The sequence below is a fragment of the Heliconius melpomene genome, chromosome 7 (genome assembly GCF_056956725.1).
Source record: "Heliconius melpomene rosina isolate 202511_hmr_F chromosome 7, ASM5695672v1, whole genome shotgun sequence".
Taxonomy (NCBI): domain Eukaryota; kingdom Metazoa; phylum Arthropoda; class Insecta; order Lepidoptera; family Nymphalidae; genus Heliconius; species Heliconius melpomene.
The window spans coordinates 8,663,339-8,682,749 of NC_140395.1; the positions used below are offsets into that span (position 1 = coordinate 8,663,339).

Here is a 19,411-nt window from a genome sequence, read left to right on the forward strand (position 1 = left end):
TGGACAGAAGCGATCTACGTATTTATAATACAAGATTTACTATTTTCCATATTTTTTCTCTTGCTGTTTTTTCATAAATAGTCTAGAATATGTTTCTCAGTGGTACGCGAGCCTTGACAGCTTCATTAGCATTTTCTTGCGTGAATTGGGCACAAAATTAGATCGTGTTAATTGACCAACTCGAGGGCTTCATAAAAAGCAGCTAATTTAGGTATATATTTCAAAAGTGTAACGAATGATTAAAGTGGATATACTTATTATAATTACCTTAAACAGTTAAATTGAGTTTTTTTATGGTTGAACTTCAAATGTCGATCTGAAAAATATTTAGGTACATTAAGATAAAATCTCGAAATAAGCGAGTGAAAAAGAGACAAACTTACAAATATGTTGTCAGTTTCATTTGCATAAAGGTATACAAATGACCTATAATACTTATTTTTGTATAAAAAGAGAATACAAATGAGTAAACAGAATGCACCTAAGAGCACAACCGGTTATCTTATTTGAATATTATCTAATTCAAATAGAAATATAATTCATATTCAATGATGGATGTTTGCTGAACTATATTATATATATACAAGTCTCACAATGTCCGGTGCAGCAATCTCGGTAGGCATGAAGATAAAGGCGCCCGCGCAGTGACGTCACAGCGGTCGAGCCAATGGCGTGAGCGGCGTGAGGCGGCGCTACCTTGCCAGTACCGCCCACACGACGCGATGAAACGTGAAAATTCGGAAAAGCGTCAACATAATAGAAAATGCGATATGCTCTGTAAGTTATGTGAAATATATATTAAAACTTTAAAAAAGAACTATTTTTTTTTAGGATAACAAGTATATTGTAATTAATTACTTTATATATATGTAAATATATTTCATTTATCATTAAATTACAAAAACTATTAATATGGACCTCGTTTTGCAAGAACAATGCAGTCAACAGACCAACAAATACAATATACATAGGTACTTCTATATATCTACTATAGCAATAAGTCATTTAATTATCTTTTAATAATGATGTAGAGAATTAGAGAGAAAAAAAGTTACTGTTACTAGAGTTACACATCTGCTTTTTAAATAAAAAAAATAAAACCATTTATTTTTGTGATTGAAAACACTAATGCATCCCACAATTTAATTATTATCGCAGATTTTACACAAAACAATTTATATAAAACTTTATTACGTTTACTATAAATTTCCATAAAAAAAAGTGAAATAGTCTAAATCAGAAGTAAATAAAATAAGCGAGCTTACTTATCGGTACGCGCTTTACATTTATACCTACGCCCCGAGCATAAGGAGCTCTTTATAGTCCGCGCGCGCGAGTCGGTCGCACGCGCACTTCCCGGGACGTCAAACTCGTGCTATACAATACCTTGGTATATGGTGAACAATGAGCTGGGATCAAGATCACAAGCCTACAGAGAAGGTTGAGGAGATCAATGAAGCTGTTGGGAAGCTGCTGCTGTCCTTCAATTATGATACCATCTTGCCTCAGCCCACGAAGTACGTAATTTTGAGCCTTTTTATTTTACGTTTGTATGGATTTTGAAACTTTGATTTTATGTTTTGGTATTTGTGATAATCTTTAACGTAAGGTTAATTAATGAAAGATGCTCAAATTTATGTTTATGTTTGATTTTTATATAAAATGGTACATTGAGAACATTAGAACATCGCTCTACATGTGAAACTATGAGTGTGTTTTTTGGTTCTTTTTATTTTCACGACTATCAAATGCTTTTTTTATATAAGTAAGTAGGTATATCTATTTAGAGAAACTTAAGAAACTTATTTTATATTTATTTTATTATGGTTCATCTTAACAAAAATACTTTATTTTTAAATTACTATTAATTTAATACATTTAAAACAATTTTTACCTTCAATAATAGTATAAGGATAGGAGAACGGAGAGATAGCTCTCTGTTCTGAACTCTACACACATTGAAAGAATTTTAGCGCTTATTTAGGTTTATCGGAATCCGTTGTTTAATCGAACGGAAAACTGTTTATTTTTGCGTAGGTATTGTCTATGCTAACGGCTTTTTTGAGTGTGTTATCAAAAAATCCACCACTTTAAATATAAATAATTTCGGATTTAATTCAAATATTTTTAAAAAATACTACTGTTATTCAAAGTAATTTTACGATAAGTGCAAGAGAGAGAGAAAGCGTAAAGCTTTAAAAGTATAATTAATTGATATTCTATACCAAAAAATAATAATAAACCTCGGTCTGTATAGTTACGGCACTTAAAAAGCCAGTAAATGATGCAATTACTATTATCGTAACACAGATTTTCAAAGCAATATTCGTTTTCCAAAAAAAAAGTTTTGCTTAACAAAATTTGAATAAATAAATCTTAAGCGAAGACAAAAGTATTCAAAACTCTACTCAAAGGTAAATCATAGATACAAATACAACATAAAACATTCAAATTTAAACTATAAAATATATTAGACTATAATGACAATTGTTTTACATTTGTAACTTAGGTTAGTGCCGTATAACTAGACATACATAGACCGTCACGACGCAGGAGCACAACCATGCGACTGTAAAGCCGACGGTTGTGGGTGGATTCCCACTTGGGGAAATGACGTATTTAATATTTTCATTTCCAAGCTTTGGTAACGAGGCAAAGCGCCGCAATGTCTCGAGAATTCGGCGGAAAATGGGGGAAGTGTCTAAATAGGAACGGAATGTCTTAACATTACTTCCCAGATTCTCTAGGCCTAAAGCAGGGTGCTTTGTGTGGGACGTAAAAAAACAATGATATATCAAAGTATTTAACATAAATATAGACACTATATCTACTTTAAAAAAATATATACGAGTGCAAACTCGTTCGTGCTGTAGATGTTATTTTAAATCAGAAACAAATTTGTTTACAGTAACTAAAGAAAGTCTTAGTTAAAATTAAATTTAAAGACATGCGTAGGTACCTATATAGTTTTCATTACCAATACCATGATAGGAATAACCTTTTTATAGTATAGTATTTTTTTAATTCTAGCCTATATACTCTATAGTTTCAGAAATGAGGAAGCAGAAGGGAAAAATATTGTCTTCTTTCTTATGTTTGACACCACTACAAGTACAAGTAGTGTGTACCTATTGTTTTTTTTGTCGGTGACTGCGGTGATACGATTTCCTACTTAATCATATTGGCAAACATTAACAAAATCGATATATGAATAAGTATATAAAATTTATATATAAATAAAAACAAAAAAGGTGATATAGAAACAGAATAATATTTCTATTATAAAGGAAACATTTTAATATTGCCTGTCACAGTCATTCTCCGAATCTACTAAACCAATGAGTTTTATTTTAGTTCTTAATGTTTTGCGTAAAAATATAACGTAAACAAGGCGACGCGACGTAAAAAAATTAAAATAAAAAAATGCGTATTGTAAAGTGTAGGACAGTTTTGTTTTAGGGGTGTCAAGTAGGTACTTAAGTAGTTGCTATAATTTTGCACTTGATATCTTAAAAGTTATTCGAGAAAAAGCACGAAGCTCATTCTTTAACTCCGAAACAACTGAGAAAATCTAAAACTGTGAAAAAAAATCAATAAAATTTATTGTGGAAAGTATTTTATTTTTGAAATACAATAAAGGCTGCTTAAAAAATAAAAAAAAGCTTTACTGAATTTAAGAATCGGTTCCTGAATGGACTGACATATATATATGACTCGTATAAAAACATATATGCATTATATTTTTGTAGGTATATTCAAAAATTAATGATAAGAATTGAATAAATAATAAATATTGATTTGTTTTAGCTACCTGCACCGCACGAACTAATCTACTTCCATCATATATGTATGTATACATACATATATCAGTCATATTATTATAATCAATTTAACTTATCAAATAATTTCAAATGCACATATAATATGTATGTTATTATATAAATAGGTAGGCTACTTACAGAGCTTAGGTATCAGTAAGCATAACGTCGGTAGGTAGTTAAATAAAATAAATGTATTAAGCGATAAGCGGCAGATCAGTAATGAATATGACCTCAAATACTGGGAAATTATTCTGTAATTAGTTCATATCTTACAATTACATTAGATAGTATCGACCCGGGGTCGTCGTAGCGTCTTCATAAACCGACACTTGATGTACAGCCTTATTGAATTGTTATCTCTAATCGGCTTCTTGGTAGTAGTTCCAAAGAGACTAGCGGCGTTTTACATCGTTGCTTGTTGATTAATCATGCTTAAAATATTAAAAGAAAATTATCATAGATTTTTTTGAATATTAATAATTATATTTGATTTAGTTGTATATAGTTTGATTCTCAGTTAGGGAAATGAATTATTATTTATTAATATTTTAATTTCTCCGCTCTGGTAACAAGGCAAAGCGCGGCGTTGAGTTCCACCACTCGCAATGCCCCGAAAATTCGACAGAAGGTGAGGAACGCAACTGAAAAAAAAAAACAAAAATATTTTCAGTAACTAGATCTCAATGAATATGATGAATATCAATAATTGAAATAGTATTCGTATTATATTCGTATTACGTAAGCTCTTTTCTTCTTTATTTAAAAACACACATTAACACACCTTTGAGAAATTATAGGGTGTGCTGAAGTCTGTGACAATTTTTATCATCTTCCTGTTACCGATTTATTTCCGAGTAGAGCGATAATGCGCCTGTGCAAACGTGTCCTTTGTGGGGTGCTTATCTACACCGCCAAGAGGGAGTCCCCGGGTAACCTTCATCCCGTTAGATTTTTTTAGTATATGTACTTTGATGCAGATAATGAATTCGTAATTCATAACGACAAAACTACCTACATATTCAGAGATCTATCATAATTATTATATTACTCAGACATACTTTTATTAAATTAGTTAATCAATTTTACATTTTTAAATATAAATTATTATAAAAAATATACATTTAAAAATATAAAAAAATATATATATATTACTTATTATTAATAAATTTAAGTGTCGGGCATGCTGTCGTGCTAGGAGATCTTAGTGGCTCACTTACTCCCCCTCTTTACACTTTGATTTTCTCAATCATGTAAAAACTAAACAAATTCCGATGTAACATTGTGTAATATGTAGGTACTTCACATATATTCCATCAAGCACTAAAATATACAATAAACTTGCATGTATCTATATATAAATAGCATATTACGATTTGGTTACAAACCAACATGTGTATCTCAGTAAAAGTGTGAGTCATAAAAGTAAGCCTCTTAGGTAGATTAAGATTTCCTCGCCCAGGCGGCACGGTGCCGGTGGAGGCAAACACTCAGTTTGCACTTCTATTCTAACCTGCCCCGTAAGTGGGGGTGTACACACGATCACAAGTGCCGCTTCCACACCCAACACCCAACACCCAACACCCTGTTTGCTCAGGTCGAACTGAATGATAGCTTTGCTTACTAAACAAATGGTTCTACCATTTGTTTTTAGCGAGAGGTACATTTGTACTAGTTGTTACTAAATATTTGTTAAATAATAAATAAACAAAACAGTTGTACCTAATTGTTTTAACGGCACTAAAATAAATGTCATTGGATTAATCTTTTTCTCTCTAACATTGGTTAATAACAAATTAAGATAGATTATAAAAAAAAATACAGTCGAATTGATAACCACCTTTTCTTACAGAAGTCGGCTAAAAATATAATTAACTGTATGTCCGCAATTTTTTTTTTATTTTCTCGACAACGCTTTGCACAAAGTCATAATTAAGAAAGTTTTAATGACTCATTGTGTTCATCTAGATATTAAAAAGTACCTAAGTATAGACTAGGATATTGGACAGTGGACACCTCAATTCTATTTAAATAGGAGAAACCGATTCGATCTTCACGTTCTTTACTATCGCAATGCCTTCAGTCTGCAACTGCAAGATATCGACCAACTCTGAAATATTTAAATAATCTGAAATATATAATAATACTTCCTCTTAAAGTGAAATAATGTTATTTTTGCTAGTCTTCTGCCACTCCTTTCTGCAAACCTCTACCCTAATAACCGTATCTAGAGATAATTTCTAGGTTTTTTCTTTATTCTCTAATTTCTGGGTGGGCACCAGACTATTCTGGGGTCGGTACGGACCAATTTCGCCAAATGTGTTGCGATACTGTGTTTCAACAGGCTTTACGAATAGATATTCTTATAAGATTATAATCCACCACCCACAGCTATATTTGAGCAGATATCTGACTTCCGGCGATCGACTTTACCAAATATATTTTCATTAACATATAAACATTCTTAATACAAACAATAATAGAGTAACGCAAGCTTCATTACAGCACTTCATAGTTCATAGCGGCATAGGCCAGTTTGTTTTACATTTAATACACAAATTCACATGGTCATTTGAGTTATACTGTATATGGCAGCTCTAAGTCTAATTTCCTTAAGGTTTGAACATTTAAATATTGACCGAGTGTAATCTAGTAGGCAGTAGCACGGTGCGGCGGCATGTTAGCGTACCCGCGGTAATGCACGCGGTTAACACCAGCCGGTCTTCATTACCGCGTATGTACTTATATGGAGTGCTTCCACTCGCTAAACGCTATTCGCGATCAGTTACCACGTTACGTTTGTATTATAAATGTATGTAACATATCTCACGGTTGTGGTATCGTTTGATATGTAGAGCAATTTTATTAATAACTAGATTTTTAACATTTCGACGGAAAGTAGAAGAAACGGACTACCCCGTGTGAAACTAATTTTCAAAGTTTTCGTCTACGATAAAAGTTTTAGAAATAAATAAAACAATATTCATGATAATAGTAGACATGAATAAACGTAGACTAATGTTATTAGCGTGGACACAGATGTACTCAAATTGTACTAATAAGCAAATTTACAGTATGTGTTAAGTTTGTTATCATAAATATGAATCGAAACTAAGTATAAAAAATATAAAGAGAATATAAAAGCTCACAATACAATACGTTCCGCCGATTTTTCTAAACATGGCGTGTTAAGTCGCGCGGAATTCAACGCCGCGCTTTTGCTTTGGCACCGGAACGAAAAAAACATATAAGATTTTCCCATAAGTTTCCCATTCCCCCGAGTGAAATCCTGAATCGAACCTACTACAGTCGTGTTACAGTCACACACGCCCCTACGCCACGAAAGCCTCAATTAAAGCTCGTTGAATTATTAGAATGCCATCACATTTATATGCATATACATATATATGTTATAGCTTAATTATATAGTATATTATACAAGTAGGTTTTAATATGTACTGCATTTTACTAGTTAAACTTCTTTCTATCTCTATATCCGGACTACGATTGCCAATCGCATTCGTGGAAGCTGCTTTATCAGCGCAAATAGCTAGGTATGTATAAATATAAATAAACACGCCCCATATACATATTTACATTTAAATAATATATTTATTAAATAAAAACAAAAAAGCATTTAATTTTGAAAAAGAATCTGTAATATTCTTAATTATTCTTTTAATATTTTAGGTATTTGCATTGTCACATTTTTATGGATTCCGAATATTTTTGTGACATATTGAAAAAGCATATAGTAGAAAATAGAGAAATTCAAATAGTTAATTAGTCTTGTGCATCTACTGCGTAAATATATTCCGGAAATAAAAATAAAGTAAATAAATCGTAAAGACATATACCTACCCTCTTTTTCCATTCAATGATACGTATGTAGATAGTAAATTGAATTATACGACAAGCTAGACAAATAAAGAGCTACGCAGTTATCGCTGACCATTATCATCCCCTGTCGAGTGTTACATTGTTTATTTTCCCATGGGTATGCAAGTTTCCAGGTGTTAGTATAATATGTAACTAGGTACACTTGAACCGAGTTATGTTACAGTAAAACTAGACTAATAATATTATTAAACTACATAAAAATAGATGTTTAATAATAAAAATTTTTGTATACAGTCTTGTATTGTTATAAAATGTTTTAATCTGCTGGGTAGGCAGATGGAACCTAGTTTTTCTGGGGCCATAGCGTGTTGAGTGGCAGAACTCACCGCCGCGCTTTTGCCTCGACACCAGAGCGAAGATGTGAAAATATTAAAAATGTAATTTCCTCAAGTGGGAATCGAACCCACAAGCTCTCGCTTACAGTACTTTGTGCCGATGCGCCACAACTTGCCTCATTTTTCTAATCATTTTAAACATTCATAATAGATATTATATTAGAATGTAGACTTTCCCAGGGGTGATCACCCGAACACTCGAGCAGGTGTGCTATAGTCGTAAGTAACTACAAATTCGTTATGATAAAGAGGAGTCGAGTGCCAGACATGATCGTGGCATCAGCTACTGTCGTGTTTTACAACGCCATTAATTGTTTTATAGTGGTTGTTAAATCGACTGTAAAGATAACTGCGGTTCTGGGGGATGTTTAGAAGACTTGCTCGGTGGCGACGGAAGATTTTTACTACCCACGTCTGTTGCCTTATAAGCTTACATAAAGGTTTACATTTATGTAAAAGTTTAAAGATATAAGTAAATTAAAAGTTATTATAATAAATGAAGAGTGTCAGCTTTTACAATAATTTGATACGAGTAGATAGTATACAAGAATTGGAACAGATTTTTAATTTTATATTTTATCAAAATAAAATAGATGCATAATTATTATTTATTATATTAAACAAATATACGGCAATTGTATATAGCACACCTGTAGTCCAGTCCCAGTAAGTCTTGAAGTGCTTTATTTATATTTTATAGGTCGGTAAAGTTAGGGGGCAGTGCCGAAGCGTTAGGAGCAGAAATAGCGTGGGCGGGCTCGTCACAGATGACAGCTATCTACATTCTGCACTGTTTATGACTTCCTCAGCCATTGGCCTCCGTAATCGTGAACGACTTGAGTTTGTGATTGCGCCAATTTACGCTACCTCGCATACAGTATGCGGTATGACCGTATGCTACATAAGATAGATCACGTAAAACTTTACTTCAATATTGTAAACATAATAACATAAACTAGTAGTGGAGTAGGTTAAGTAGGAAGGCAGACCCTGGCAACAGCCAGGATTGATGCCAGGAACAAGAAGAAAAACAATAACATATAAACGGAATGTAAATTACATTGCTTAATATGTAATTTTTTCTGAGAAAATATTTTGAAGCATTGTGGTGTGTGACCTACCACTCTATATTTTTGTTAGAATTCTTATAATTTTTTTGTATTGTTAAACATAATCGTAAAATAATATAACAAGTTAGGCTTTTAGCACTATAACACTTTTAAAAATAAACGACCGTCACCAACCCAAACCTATAACTATCAATCAATCCAAATTTACTTTTCTAAACGCAGAGCATCGACAGGTTGACAAAACAAAGTGTCAAATTTAGTAGTGGCAAAACTCTACCGTCGTAAATGTGACACGTGTAAAATTTTGTTCACAAATTCGCTTACATTAATTATACATGTATAATATTTATGATTGAAATACGAGGACTGTTTATAACTAACTAGTTCGTAAACTTTCTGTTATTACTACTGGGGAGGTCATATTTTGTTTTACTAGAGGAGTGGGCGATCACGATCGGCACGCCTGCAATACTATTAAGTACCTACGCAAACGCAAAATTAAAAAAAAAAAACTAATTTTAACATACCTATCCAATCTGTGTAATAATATTTTAATTTAATCTGAAATTTCTTTCAGCAATCCTAACTTGCAAAACCTGTATCCACGATATGGGATAAATTACGGATTTCTCTTAATATATATAATACTAGTGGACCCGAACGCGGCTACGCCCGCTTGAACTATACGAATATTTATTAAATATATTTATGATTTTTTTTTTCAGTTTTCAATAGAAAGATGCGTTAAGCAAGCTCATTTTGGGTGACGTTTTCTAACAATAAACTTTGCAAATCGTTTCTTAGCAACGGTCGCATAGCGACGGTTGTTATTAACATGGCGGAATAAATTGCATGTCAATTTAATAAGTATTTTAATATATTGGTATATATCGATAATATTACAAATATGAGAAAAAAGTATCCTATGTTCATCCCGAGACCCTCAAGTATCTCTACATGAGTATTTTATCACAATTAAATTAGCGGTTTGGCCCTGATTGCGTAAAAGACAGACAGACAGACAGAGTTACTTTCGAATTTATAATATAGGTATGGGATATATACCTATCTAACTTATACATAGTAAAATTATAATAAACACGTGCCCCCGACCACATGTACAAATGTACATGCTATTATTCATGTACTATTCCTATAAACACAGATGTATTGCGTAGACTACAAAATCAGTAGTAAATCATTGTACAGCTATAAAAGTTTTTGTCGCGTCGCGGACACGTTCGGTAATGAATTTTAACCATTTCAAATTAACTCACTCTACTTTAAAAAGAACTTAATTTCTTTTTTAAATGCTCTACATGTTTCATGTTTTATTGTTAGAAATAACATATTTTACACGTTTCAGATTTGAAATTTAAAGTACTTTTATGTATGCTCTATTTTTTTTTGGCTTTCCTGTTACAAAGAGGCAGGTGCTAGAAAATAATTATTACGAAGGGACATATTTCTAAGATTTTTCATGCTCGCATCTCTGTAAATAACAATTCAAATAAACACTGTTGTAGCTACCATATAGTTTATAGTCGACTAAATACCACCATTTTATAATGTAATCATACCTTTTTAGTATAATTAATAAATTAATTTAGCAAAATTTATGATATTATAAAGTTACAAATCACCAAGAGCAACAGTTCAAAATGAATTAATAAGTAGATATATAACAGAGTAGGCCACAAGTATCTGTGATTGTCAGAAGATGTTACTAAGCAGATGGCGACGCGCGGTAGGTCTCGTTACATCCCTACAAAAACTAATGGAATGTTCCTGATTGTCTCTTACACAATCAGTATACAAGGTTTTAACAATTTACATAATAGAATTTTCAAAAACATTCTTCGCTGACGTAAAAGTAATAAAAATTGAACTAAAAGTTATTAGGTACGTTGCCAGAACCCGTTCCTACTAATAAACAAGGAAACTGCTGGTAGTTCGCCGAACCAGTAATTATTTCGTTTCATATTGGTTCCCGAGAGTGATCCGTTAGAAATCGATCGACTTTTAGTGGCATGTCAGTGTTTGAAAAAAGCATAATTTATCGTCAGCATTGAGATCGCGAGGAAACCCAAACGCGGCATTAGAAAATAAAAAACGTAATAAAATAAGAGATGTTTACGACCGTAAAATGACGTGAGGGTCCGCCACTTGAGCCGTTTGGAAGTTCTCTTGCGACGGTTCACGACTGAAAGGCTAAGAAAGGCTAAGAGTAAAAAGTAAACATAAACAGGCGTAAAGGGTATTCGTAATTTATTTTAACTCGTTGCGTTATTGTTTAGTCGCCTATTTATTGTTGTCGGTCGCGAGCCTAAAGTAGAGTTTCACAAGTGGTGTCGGCTGTTGAGTGCGTATTTTGTATTGCTTGTGTCAGCTTTCGGTGTCAATGCGTTTTAAGCATTTAACGAAATATTATCGAATAATTTTGATTTTAAATAATCAATGACAACTGGTTAAGTGCGAGTCGGCTCCCTCACCGACGGTTCCGTACCATCTTCAGTTAAAATTATTATTGTAGACTAACGGTGGATCTTAAAAATTAAATAAAATATAAGCTGGAATACGTATTACTGATGTGATAATTGTTACAGGGGTGGTGGATGTATGCGACGTGCGCACGTGAAGCGTCCTATGAATGCCTTCATGGTGTTTGCACAAGCAATGCGCCGTCGACTATCCGAAGAGAGACCTTCTCTGCACAACGCCGAGCTTAGCAAATCCTTAGGTTCTATGTGGAAGTAAGTATCATTCTTCTAAGTAGCAGTTAAATACATAAAATAAATCAGCTTCACGCTGTATCCCGCACACAATACCGTGCTGTGTATCGAAAATGGGGAACCAGTCTAAAAAAACTCCGTTCCCCATTTGCCGCCGAAATCTGGAGGGATTTTGTTTTTGATAAGGAATAGGCTTACGTTTGACCGCATCAAGTCTGTTGAGATTGCGTGTTGAGTGACGGAATTCAACGCCGCGCGTTGCCTCGATATAAAGAGAAATGAAAATATAAATTTAAATAAATATTTCAATTCATCGAATGAGGATCGAACCCACAACCTTTCACGTTTAATATAATTGTGGCCTGAGCCACGACGAGCCTCTAAATAGTAGATATTAGAATGTATAGCGCATATCCGTACATAGAGTTCTGTGAACTAACAAAGAAATAAATAGTAATTGCAGTAATTTGTATAGTTACTTATATGTTAAAAGTTGTCTGGATTAATCAAATGATTAAAAAAGTAAGTTAGGTATTATTATAAAATCAAAGTCTTAGTAGTTCAGGGACAGTCTGACAGTCGTAAAGTCGATCATATCAGAGCAATCAACATCTTTTATCCGACTGTTTTCTTTAATGCTTCGAGAGTTTGCTCTGAATAGGCACGTCATTCTTGTACCATGACAATACTTCGCGGGTGGTCTAACATCAATAATTTACGAATTTTAAATGATCACCTGCAATATTTTTAAAAGAAAATAAAAAGATAAGTAACAGTCAAAAATATTTATGTATAAAAAATGTAGTAAGAAATATCAGGTGTCCGAAAATGCATATAAAGTAAATATACATAGGTATAAACTTAGTAATAATTTATTTGTTTAACTATGATATTCGTATTTTTTGTTTTCAACCAAAACTCTTCAGTGGAAAGCTTCAAGACAGTTAGAGATGTTATCGTATCACTTAGCGGCGATAGCATTTTAATGAGTAAACAATCGATGCACGCCGCTCCGCTGGGCGCCGCACGCGCTCCTCGCTTCTCCAACAATATAAACATCTAAGAAATCGTTCTATACAAAAATATCTTTTATTAAAATGAAATAAACATCATTTTCGCATCATTACACCGCTCTATCTGCGTCCACTTTCTCAGCCCCGGTCTCACTCGACATTACTCATCTCATCTGCCGCAATGGGCTCATTAAGATACCGTACAATGGGTTAACGTTAAAACCGCACAGCTATTTTTAACTTGTCGAATATGGTTGATGTGTTTTTAAATTAATAACTTAGCAAATACAAAAAAAAATGGTAATCATTTTAATGTTTATTCTAATATTTTCTAATTTCGCGAGTTCAGTGTACTAATAGCTAACTATAAAAATAAAGGAATTTATTTGTTTGATTTACCTCATTCATTCGTATATTTATACTATAGTAGACTCGTAGTTGACTATTACTACTATTATTCCTTTATTTTCTTGTCTTACGTGCAAAACAAATTATATTATTTTAGAAAGACATTCTGAAAATATTAAGATATCTATTTTAATATTAAATAATATTTTTATCAAATATATTTGCCATTATTCAGTATTGTTAATGTTACATAAGTAAGTAGCTATTCTGTAGAACTCACGGTACATTTATAAAACGGCGGCTGTTGCGTTTTGGCGCCCTGGCATCTGGAAATTAAAATCGACTGATCCTATCACAAGCCTGTTAATTATGTTCTAACCAATTTAATTATATTTACAATAGTTTAAAAAGTAACTATTTTAAAATAAATCATATTTGCACTGATTAAATAAAAAAATCATGAAAACGTCCCTCTAGTATTTAATATAGAACTAAATAACTAAAGTTTAACACGGATACATATTAATTTGAAAGAGGAAAATAAAGTATAATATACATCTTGGAAAAATATTTGACTTTTTTTGTGTAATAGATATGTTTACAAAATACAATGTATTAAATATTTACAGGAGCCTGAGTGAAGAGGAAAAGCTGCCTTTTGTAAAGAGGGCAGAGAAATTGAGGACACAACATAAAAGAGAATATCCCGATTACAAATATCAACCGCGACGACGTAAACCACCACCGACGGCTACAGCAAGATTGAAACGGGAATCTACGCCTGAAAGGTCGCAAATCGATTTCTCTCGTATTGAGGTTGACGGTGCTCTCTTAGCTGACGGTCCTCCAGACGGCGCTGAGCTAGACCAATATCTGAAGCCCGTGCCTATACCTGATTATCATGAAATGCAACCACGTTTTACACACACCTTGCCACATCACCCTTCCGGTTTATATACTCCTGTGCCTCCCCATCTCCATCCGCCTTGCGACTGGCAACAGTACACAGGTCATCCTTAATATTTTAAAATTTAAAGTTATGCTTACACTTTAGGAATATTAACAATCTGTTTTGTAAAGAGTGCAACCTACTATGGATTTTAAAAATTTATGGAATACATTCTAATAATAGCATCGATTTTTGATTCCGCCTGGGTGCTTTCACTTTGTTATGTGTAATTAGTCAGCATACGGGTTGACCAGCAAGATTCTTCTTCATTTATTTCTTTATCTAGTGCTGTGACTGTATCTGTATTTGAAGTCGACTAAATATTAATATGGGATATTAAGCGGCCTCCGTCTTTCTAAGTGAGGCTCGTCAATCACACAGCACTACTAATATCAAAAGTAAGAATATAAGTAAATAAAATTGTAAGTAGGTCACAAATGTCTCGGTAAGTATTGTAAATATCATATCGCCACATGGGCTCAAATGCTTCAATCGCACGTGCGTTTAATCATCCAACGGAAAGCAAACATTTATTGGAATAACATGATATTATCCTAGATTTAATACGTTTTATGTAAACTATAGAACTGCTTAAAAATGGCAAATAATAAGCAAAAATGTGAGGGAAAATATAGATTTATCCTTTTGTGTAATAATATCATTAAATATCTATACTTTAATTAATTAGGGTTGTACATTTTTCATAATGTCAATGACATCTTGATTTTATTGTCAATGGTTTTGTTTATAAATAATATGTCGAACTAATATGTAAAATTCACATGAAAATTTTCAATAGTAAAATTATATAAGAATAAATTATATGGGTATTATATTTACAATATAATTTATCGTTTAACAAAAGCCTCAGTTCCAAAGCTTATTTTTTATTCCATAATGTATAATAAATAGTTTTAAGTATATTAGATGTTAAAAATAATATTTTAATTTATAAGTTATTCTTGTGATTAATAAGTAGTTATTAGGTATAATTTTAAAATGTTATTTTTTAAATAAAAATTACGGATGATATTCTTTCTTTTTAATTCTCCTTCTTTACAGCAAATAAAATAAAAAATAGACCACACAAAATTATTATTATATTTTCTTTATCAGATATTCCAGATGCTTAATTTTAACCGACTTCCGTAAAGAGGAGCTATCAATTCGGCTGTATTTATTTATGTTTGTTACCTCAGAGTTTTTGACTGGGTGAACCGATTTTGAAGTTTTTTTTTTAATTTATAAGCTGGTGCTTCCGGTGTGGTCTTATTTTAATTTTTCTATTTCTGACAATGTTATACATGAGAAAATCACATAAGTCTTAAGTTTGCATTAAATTCGATGAGACTGGTTAGGTTCTGATTATACGAGCCGGAGCGAATAGGTTTTTTTTTGTTAACAATTGTAGTTATTATATAAATGGAAAATTCCTATCATGTTCATGCCAAACATGTTTTACTTTTTTGCTTTACGCTGTAATCCTGAACCTAGCAGGAAATTTAGTGTTAGGGTAGTCATTTCCCATTTAAGACACTTTGAATTCTGGAGGCATAACATGTTGAGTGGCGGAAGTCGACACCGCTCTTTGGCTAGTTACAATAGCTAGAAAACGAAAATATTAAAAAAAATCATAACCTCGAGAGGAAATAGAACCCACAACCTTATATAATATAAGAATCTTACAATTTAGATAAATTATAAGATCCAGATGGATTGCTATGGTTATTCATCAGATGTTTCAAACCTTTCATTTGTATATTTCAATGGAAAGAATCTATTATGCTAAACAACTTTCGCTAAGGCGGTATTTCATTATTTCTTATATAACTATAAGTATGGTAGATCATCAAATGTTTCAGATCAGAAGACAAAATGTTTATGTAAAATAATTTAAAGAAATATATTTTAGCTTTACAACAACTATCAAGCATGGGCTATGGCTAGATAAGCTCGATAACTGTACAATAAAAAAAGTTTCATTTATATCCGTCCAGTAATTCAGAAGCGGGTGTAAAAAACAAATAAAAAAGGCCGAAAATATATTTAATGTACAAATTACTTTTTGTATTCTTTTATTAAATTATAGATTACAAATATATTTTTCATAGTGGGCACACACAATGTAATTGTTTAAATAAATGACATAAAATAACATATAGCAAGGAAATCTCAGAGAACCTTTATACACTTCGTCCTTCGTAGAATAACGATTTTTTCCAAATTGGAGGAACATTTATCGGTAAATTTGGAAATTAAAATGTGAACATTATTCTCCTGGGTAATAGAACCCACAACCATCGCGTGTTTTAAAACAAATACCACAATGATACCTAAATATTACATACGAGTACATACGTACCTATACTATATATTGTCAAAAATAAATATACAATACATACGTTTACAATATGCTGTAATTACTGTATGTATGCAAAGCATATGATCTTCCTCTCGTTTCTCAGAACTTAGCGGGGTACTCATCGAGCGATACGAGCGACCCCTAACCGCCCCGCTTCCGGCGGGTCGCACTCGCCACAGAGCCTCCTTGTTCCTATATCTTATCACTCTCACATTTTTGCGACCGACTAATGAGATCAATTTATAAGCAAATTACGTAATTGAACGTCCTTAGAGAATATCTGAAATATTATTATATATTTCCATAACTGTATAGGTATGTAAATACTCAAAAGATTTGTACTCAATATAATACTATCTCACATTCTAAATTCAGGTCAGTTATACTCGTACATTTTAATTTTGACAGTTTCCAAATAAAATGTACATAGTATTAAATTTGGTTTTTAAGAATTACGTGAATAAAAAGAATATAGGTAAAATTAAAATGATGATAGACTCTTGGTACTCAACTCTTTCTTAAAATTGTTACTTTAGTTACTAAATGTTTTGAAATACACTTTCCTAATGCGAACGGCTAAGGAGTGGAACTCCCTGCCTGCTGAACTGTTCCCCGACAAGTATAACCTGGCTCTCTTTAAAGAACAAGTGAATAGGCACTACCTAGGTCAGCATGCTCCACTATCGATCGCATCGTCACTTACCACCAGGTGAGATAGCGGACAAATGCTTGCCTATCTACAATAAAAAAAAATAACATGAAACTTATTCCATACATCAGTTGAAATGAACTTTTGTAGAGAGATACAAATCGTTACTTTCGCAGTCGATATTCCATGCAAACTAACTATGTATAGCGTTGTGTTCTGTGTTTTTTTAGCTTCACACTGTATCCTGCATATAGCAGAGTAAGCAGGAGGAACCTAGGGACCTAGTGTTAATACAATCCAGTTCCAATTAAGTCACTTCCGTTCCTCGCTTTCCGCTGAATTCTTGAGGCATCGCGTGTATTGTGACGGAACGCTGGGCGTATTCAAGATTTTTTTTTGTTATATCAAACACTATAATTAGAGCGTATCTAAAAAAATCAATTACAAGAAAATAAATTATTATCTTGTCGAATTATTGACGACTAGAAAGAGTAGAGTACAGTTTAAAGGGGTTTAAAATGACTAATAGAATATAAATCTATGATTTTTATTTTTTTCTTAAAGTAAAAATGTAGTAGTCCAGCTAAATAATAAGGATTAATAAAATGTCGCCTTAGCAAAAGATGTTCGGTAATAATAAATGTTATGTTTCATAATTTTATTAATAAAAAACTAATACCACCTATATCATAATATATGTTTTTATTACAATTTCCAAAAAAACAACTAGCATTTAGTATTTATTTTTTTCCAAACGTAAAATTTTTGGGTTAACATATGTTTAGCATAAAAAAATAACATATCAATTAAACTCTCAAAATCAAACGTAAAAACACAAAAACCAAACAAGGACCGCCTATGAATTGTTAATGGTGCATCTTAGAATATTAAGATTGAGTGCAAATGAGCCGCGAGTGAGGCGCGTGCGGCGGCTCGCGTTTCACACGCATGTGCCGCAAGATGAAGATATCCTATCCGGTGGCTGGTGGCTGAGCTATCAGCTAGCTAACGTTTTTTACCCTTACAACATGAGATATCAATTATGGGGGCGGAGGATACCACGCTCGATTTTACGCTTTAATATATAGTTCCATCAATCATGTAGATCTTATTGAATGTAATTTTGGGAAAATTAATACTATCATTAGGAATGTATAACATAGTTTTTTTGGTATATACAAAAATATAAAAGTTTTAATTAGTATTAATAACTTAGTATTTAATTATAAGCAATTATTTTCTGTTTGCAATTCAATTATTATCTTTAATTCCTGTATATTATTAACAGAAACCAATTACTTACTTGGATGATCGAATTTGTGTTTTTAAAATATCATATAACAAATTTATGAAAGCCCGATTAAATATTATTTCCATTCCGACATATTATTATTTCCATTCCGGAAATATTTATCTCACTACGTATTAGGTTGTTTCATATCAATCTAAATACCACAATACTACTACCTCATATTAAATCTTTATCGGAAATTATGGCTTTCGCTTGTCGCTGACCCTATTCAAGTGGTTCATTGAAACGACAGTTCGTGTGAAATTGGTCTCCAGATACCAGATACTTGTAAGACGATACCTCGACGTCTGGTGAACATCGTTTAGAAATCAAATCCAACAATGTAAGAGTACCGAGCCAAGTGCCAACATGTGTACAATAAAGCTAAAATCATTATGCAGAGTTACATCAGAATTACTTAGAGGGCATTAACACTATTTGCACATATCATTTACATTGACTTCGTTTATAAAATATAATATGTTCGAAATTCTTTTTTTTATTCCCTTCCATCTTTTCTTTTTCTCTATTAAAATACCATATATTAAATATTTTTTCAATAATCACGAAGTAACGTCCCTGAGATACCTTGCAAAACAATAAAACATAAAGAAAAATAGACATTTTAGCAGTTAAAATAATCCCTGTTGATTTTATAGTTACAATTCTAGGTAAAATAAGTATCTGGATAAATGGCACTTCACTACTTCGGTTTCATAGGACCTTCCTTCCACGCGCCACGCAACTGTGGATTAGCCTACCTGCGACAGTATTATCAGATCGATACGGTTTGGATACCTTCAAAAAGCGCATCTATCTCCACGTTAAAGGCCGGCGACGCACCTGTAGCTATTCTAGTTCTACACGGGGTCGTGGGCGGCGGTGATCATTTGCTATCAGGGGACCCGTATAATCGTTTGTCTTTTCCATAAGAAAAACGTAAA

The 19,411-nt window shown here is 32.5% G+C and overlaps 1 protein-coding gene across 1 annotated transcript; it reads left to right on the plus strand.

Annotated features, from left to right (window-relative positions):
- Window positions 1-1,305: 1,305 nt before the first annotated feature.
- LOC146537649 (transcription factor SOX-9-like) lies at window positions 1,306-15,049 on the plus strand. The gene is made up of 3 exons (XM_085188466.1): window positions 1,306-1,517; window positions 11,730-11,876; window positions 13,846-15,049. The coding sequence occupies exons 1-3, from the start codon at window positions 1,405-1,407 to the stop codon at window positions 14,234-14,236; spliced, it is 651 nt and encodes a 216-aa protein (XP_085044592.1). The 5' UTR covers window positions 1,306-1,404; the 3' UTR covers window positions 14,237-15,049.
- The last annotated feature ends 4,362 nt before the right edge of the window (window positions 15,050-19,411 follow it).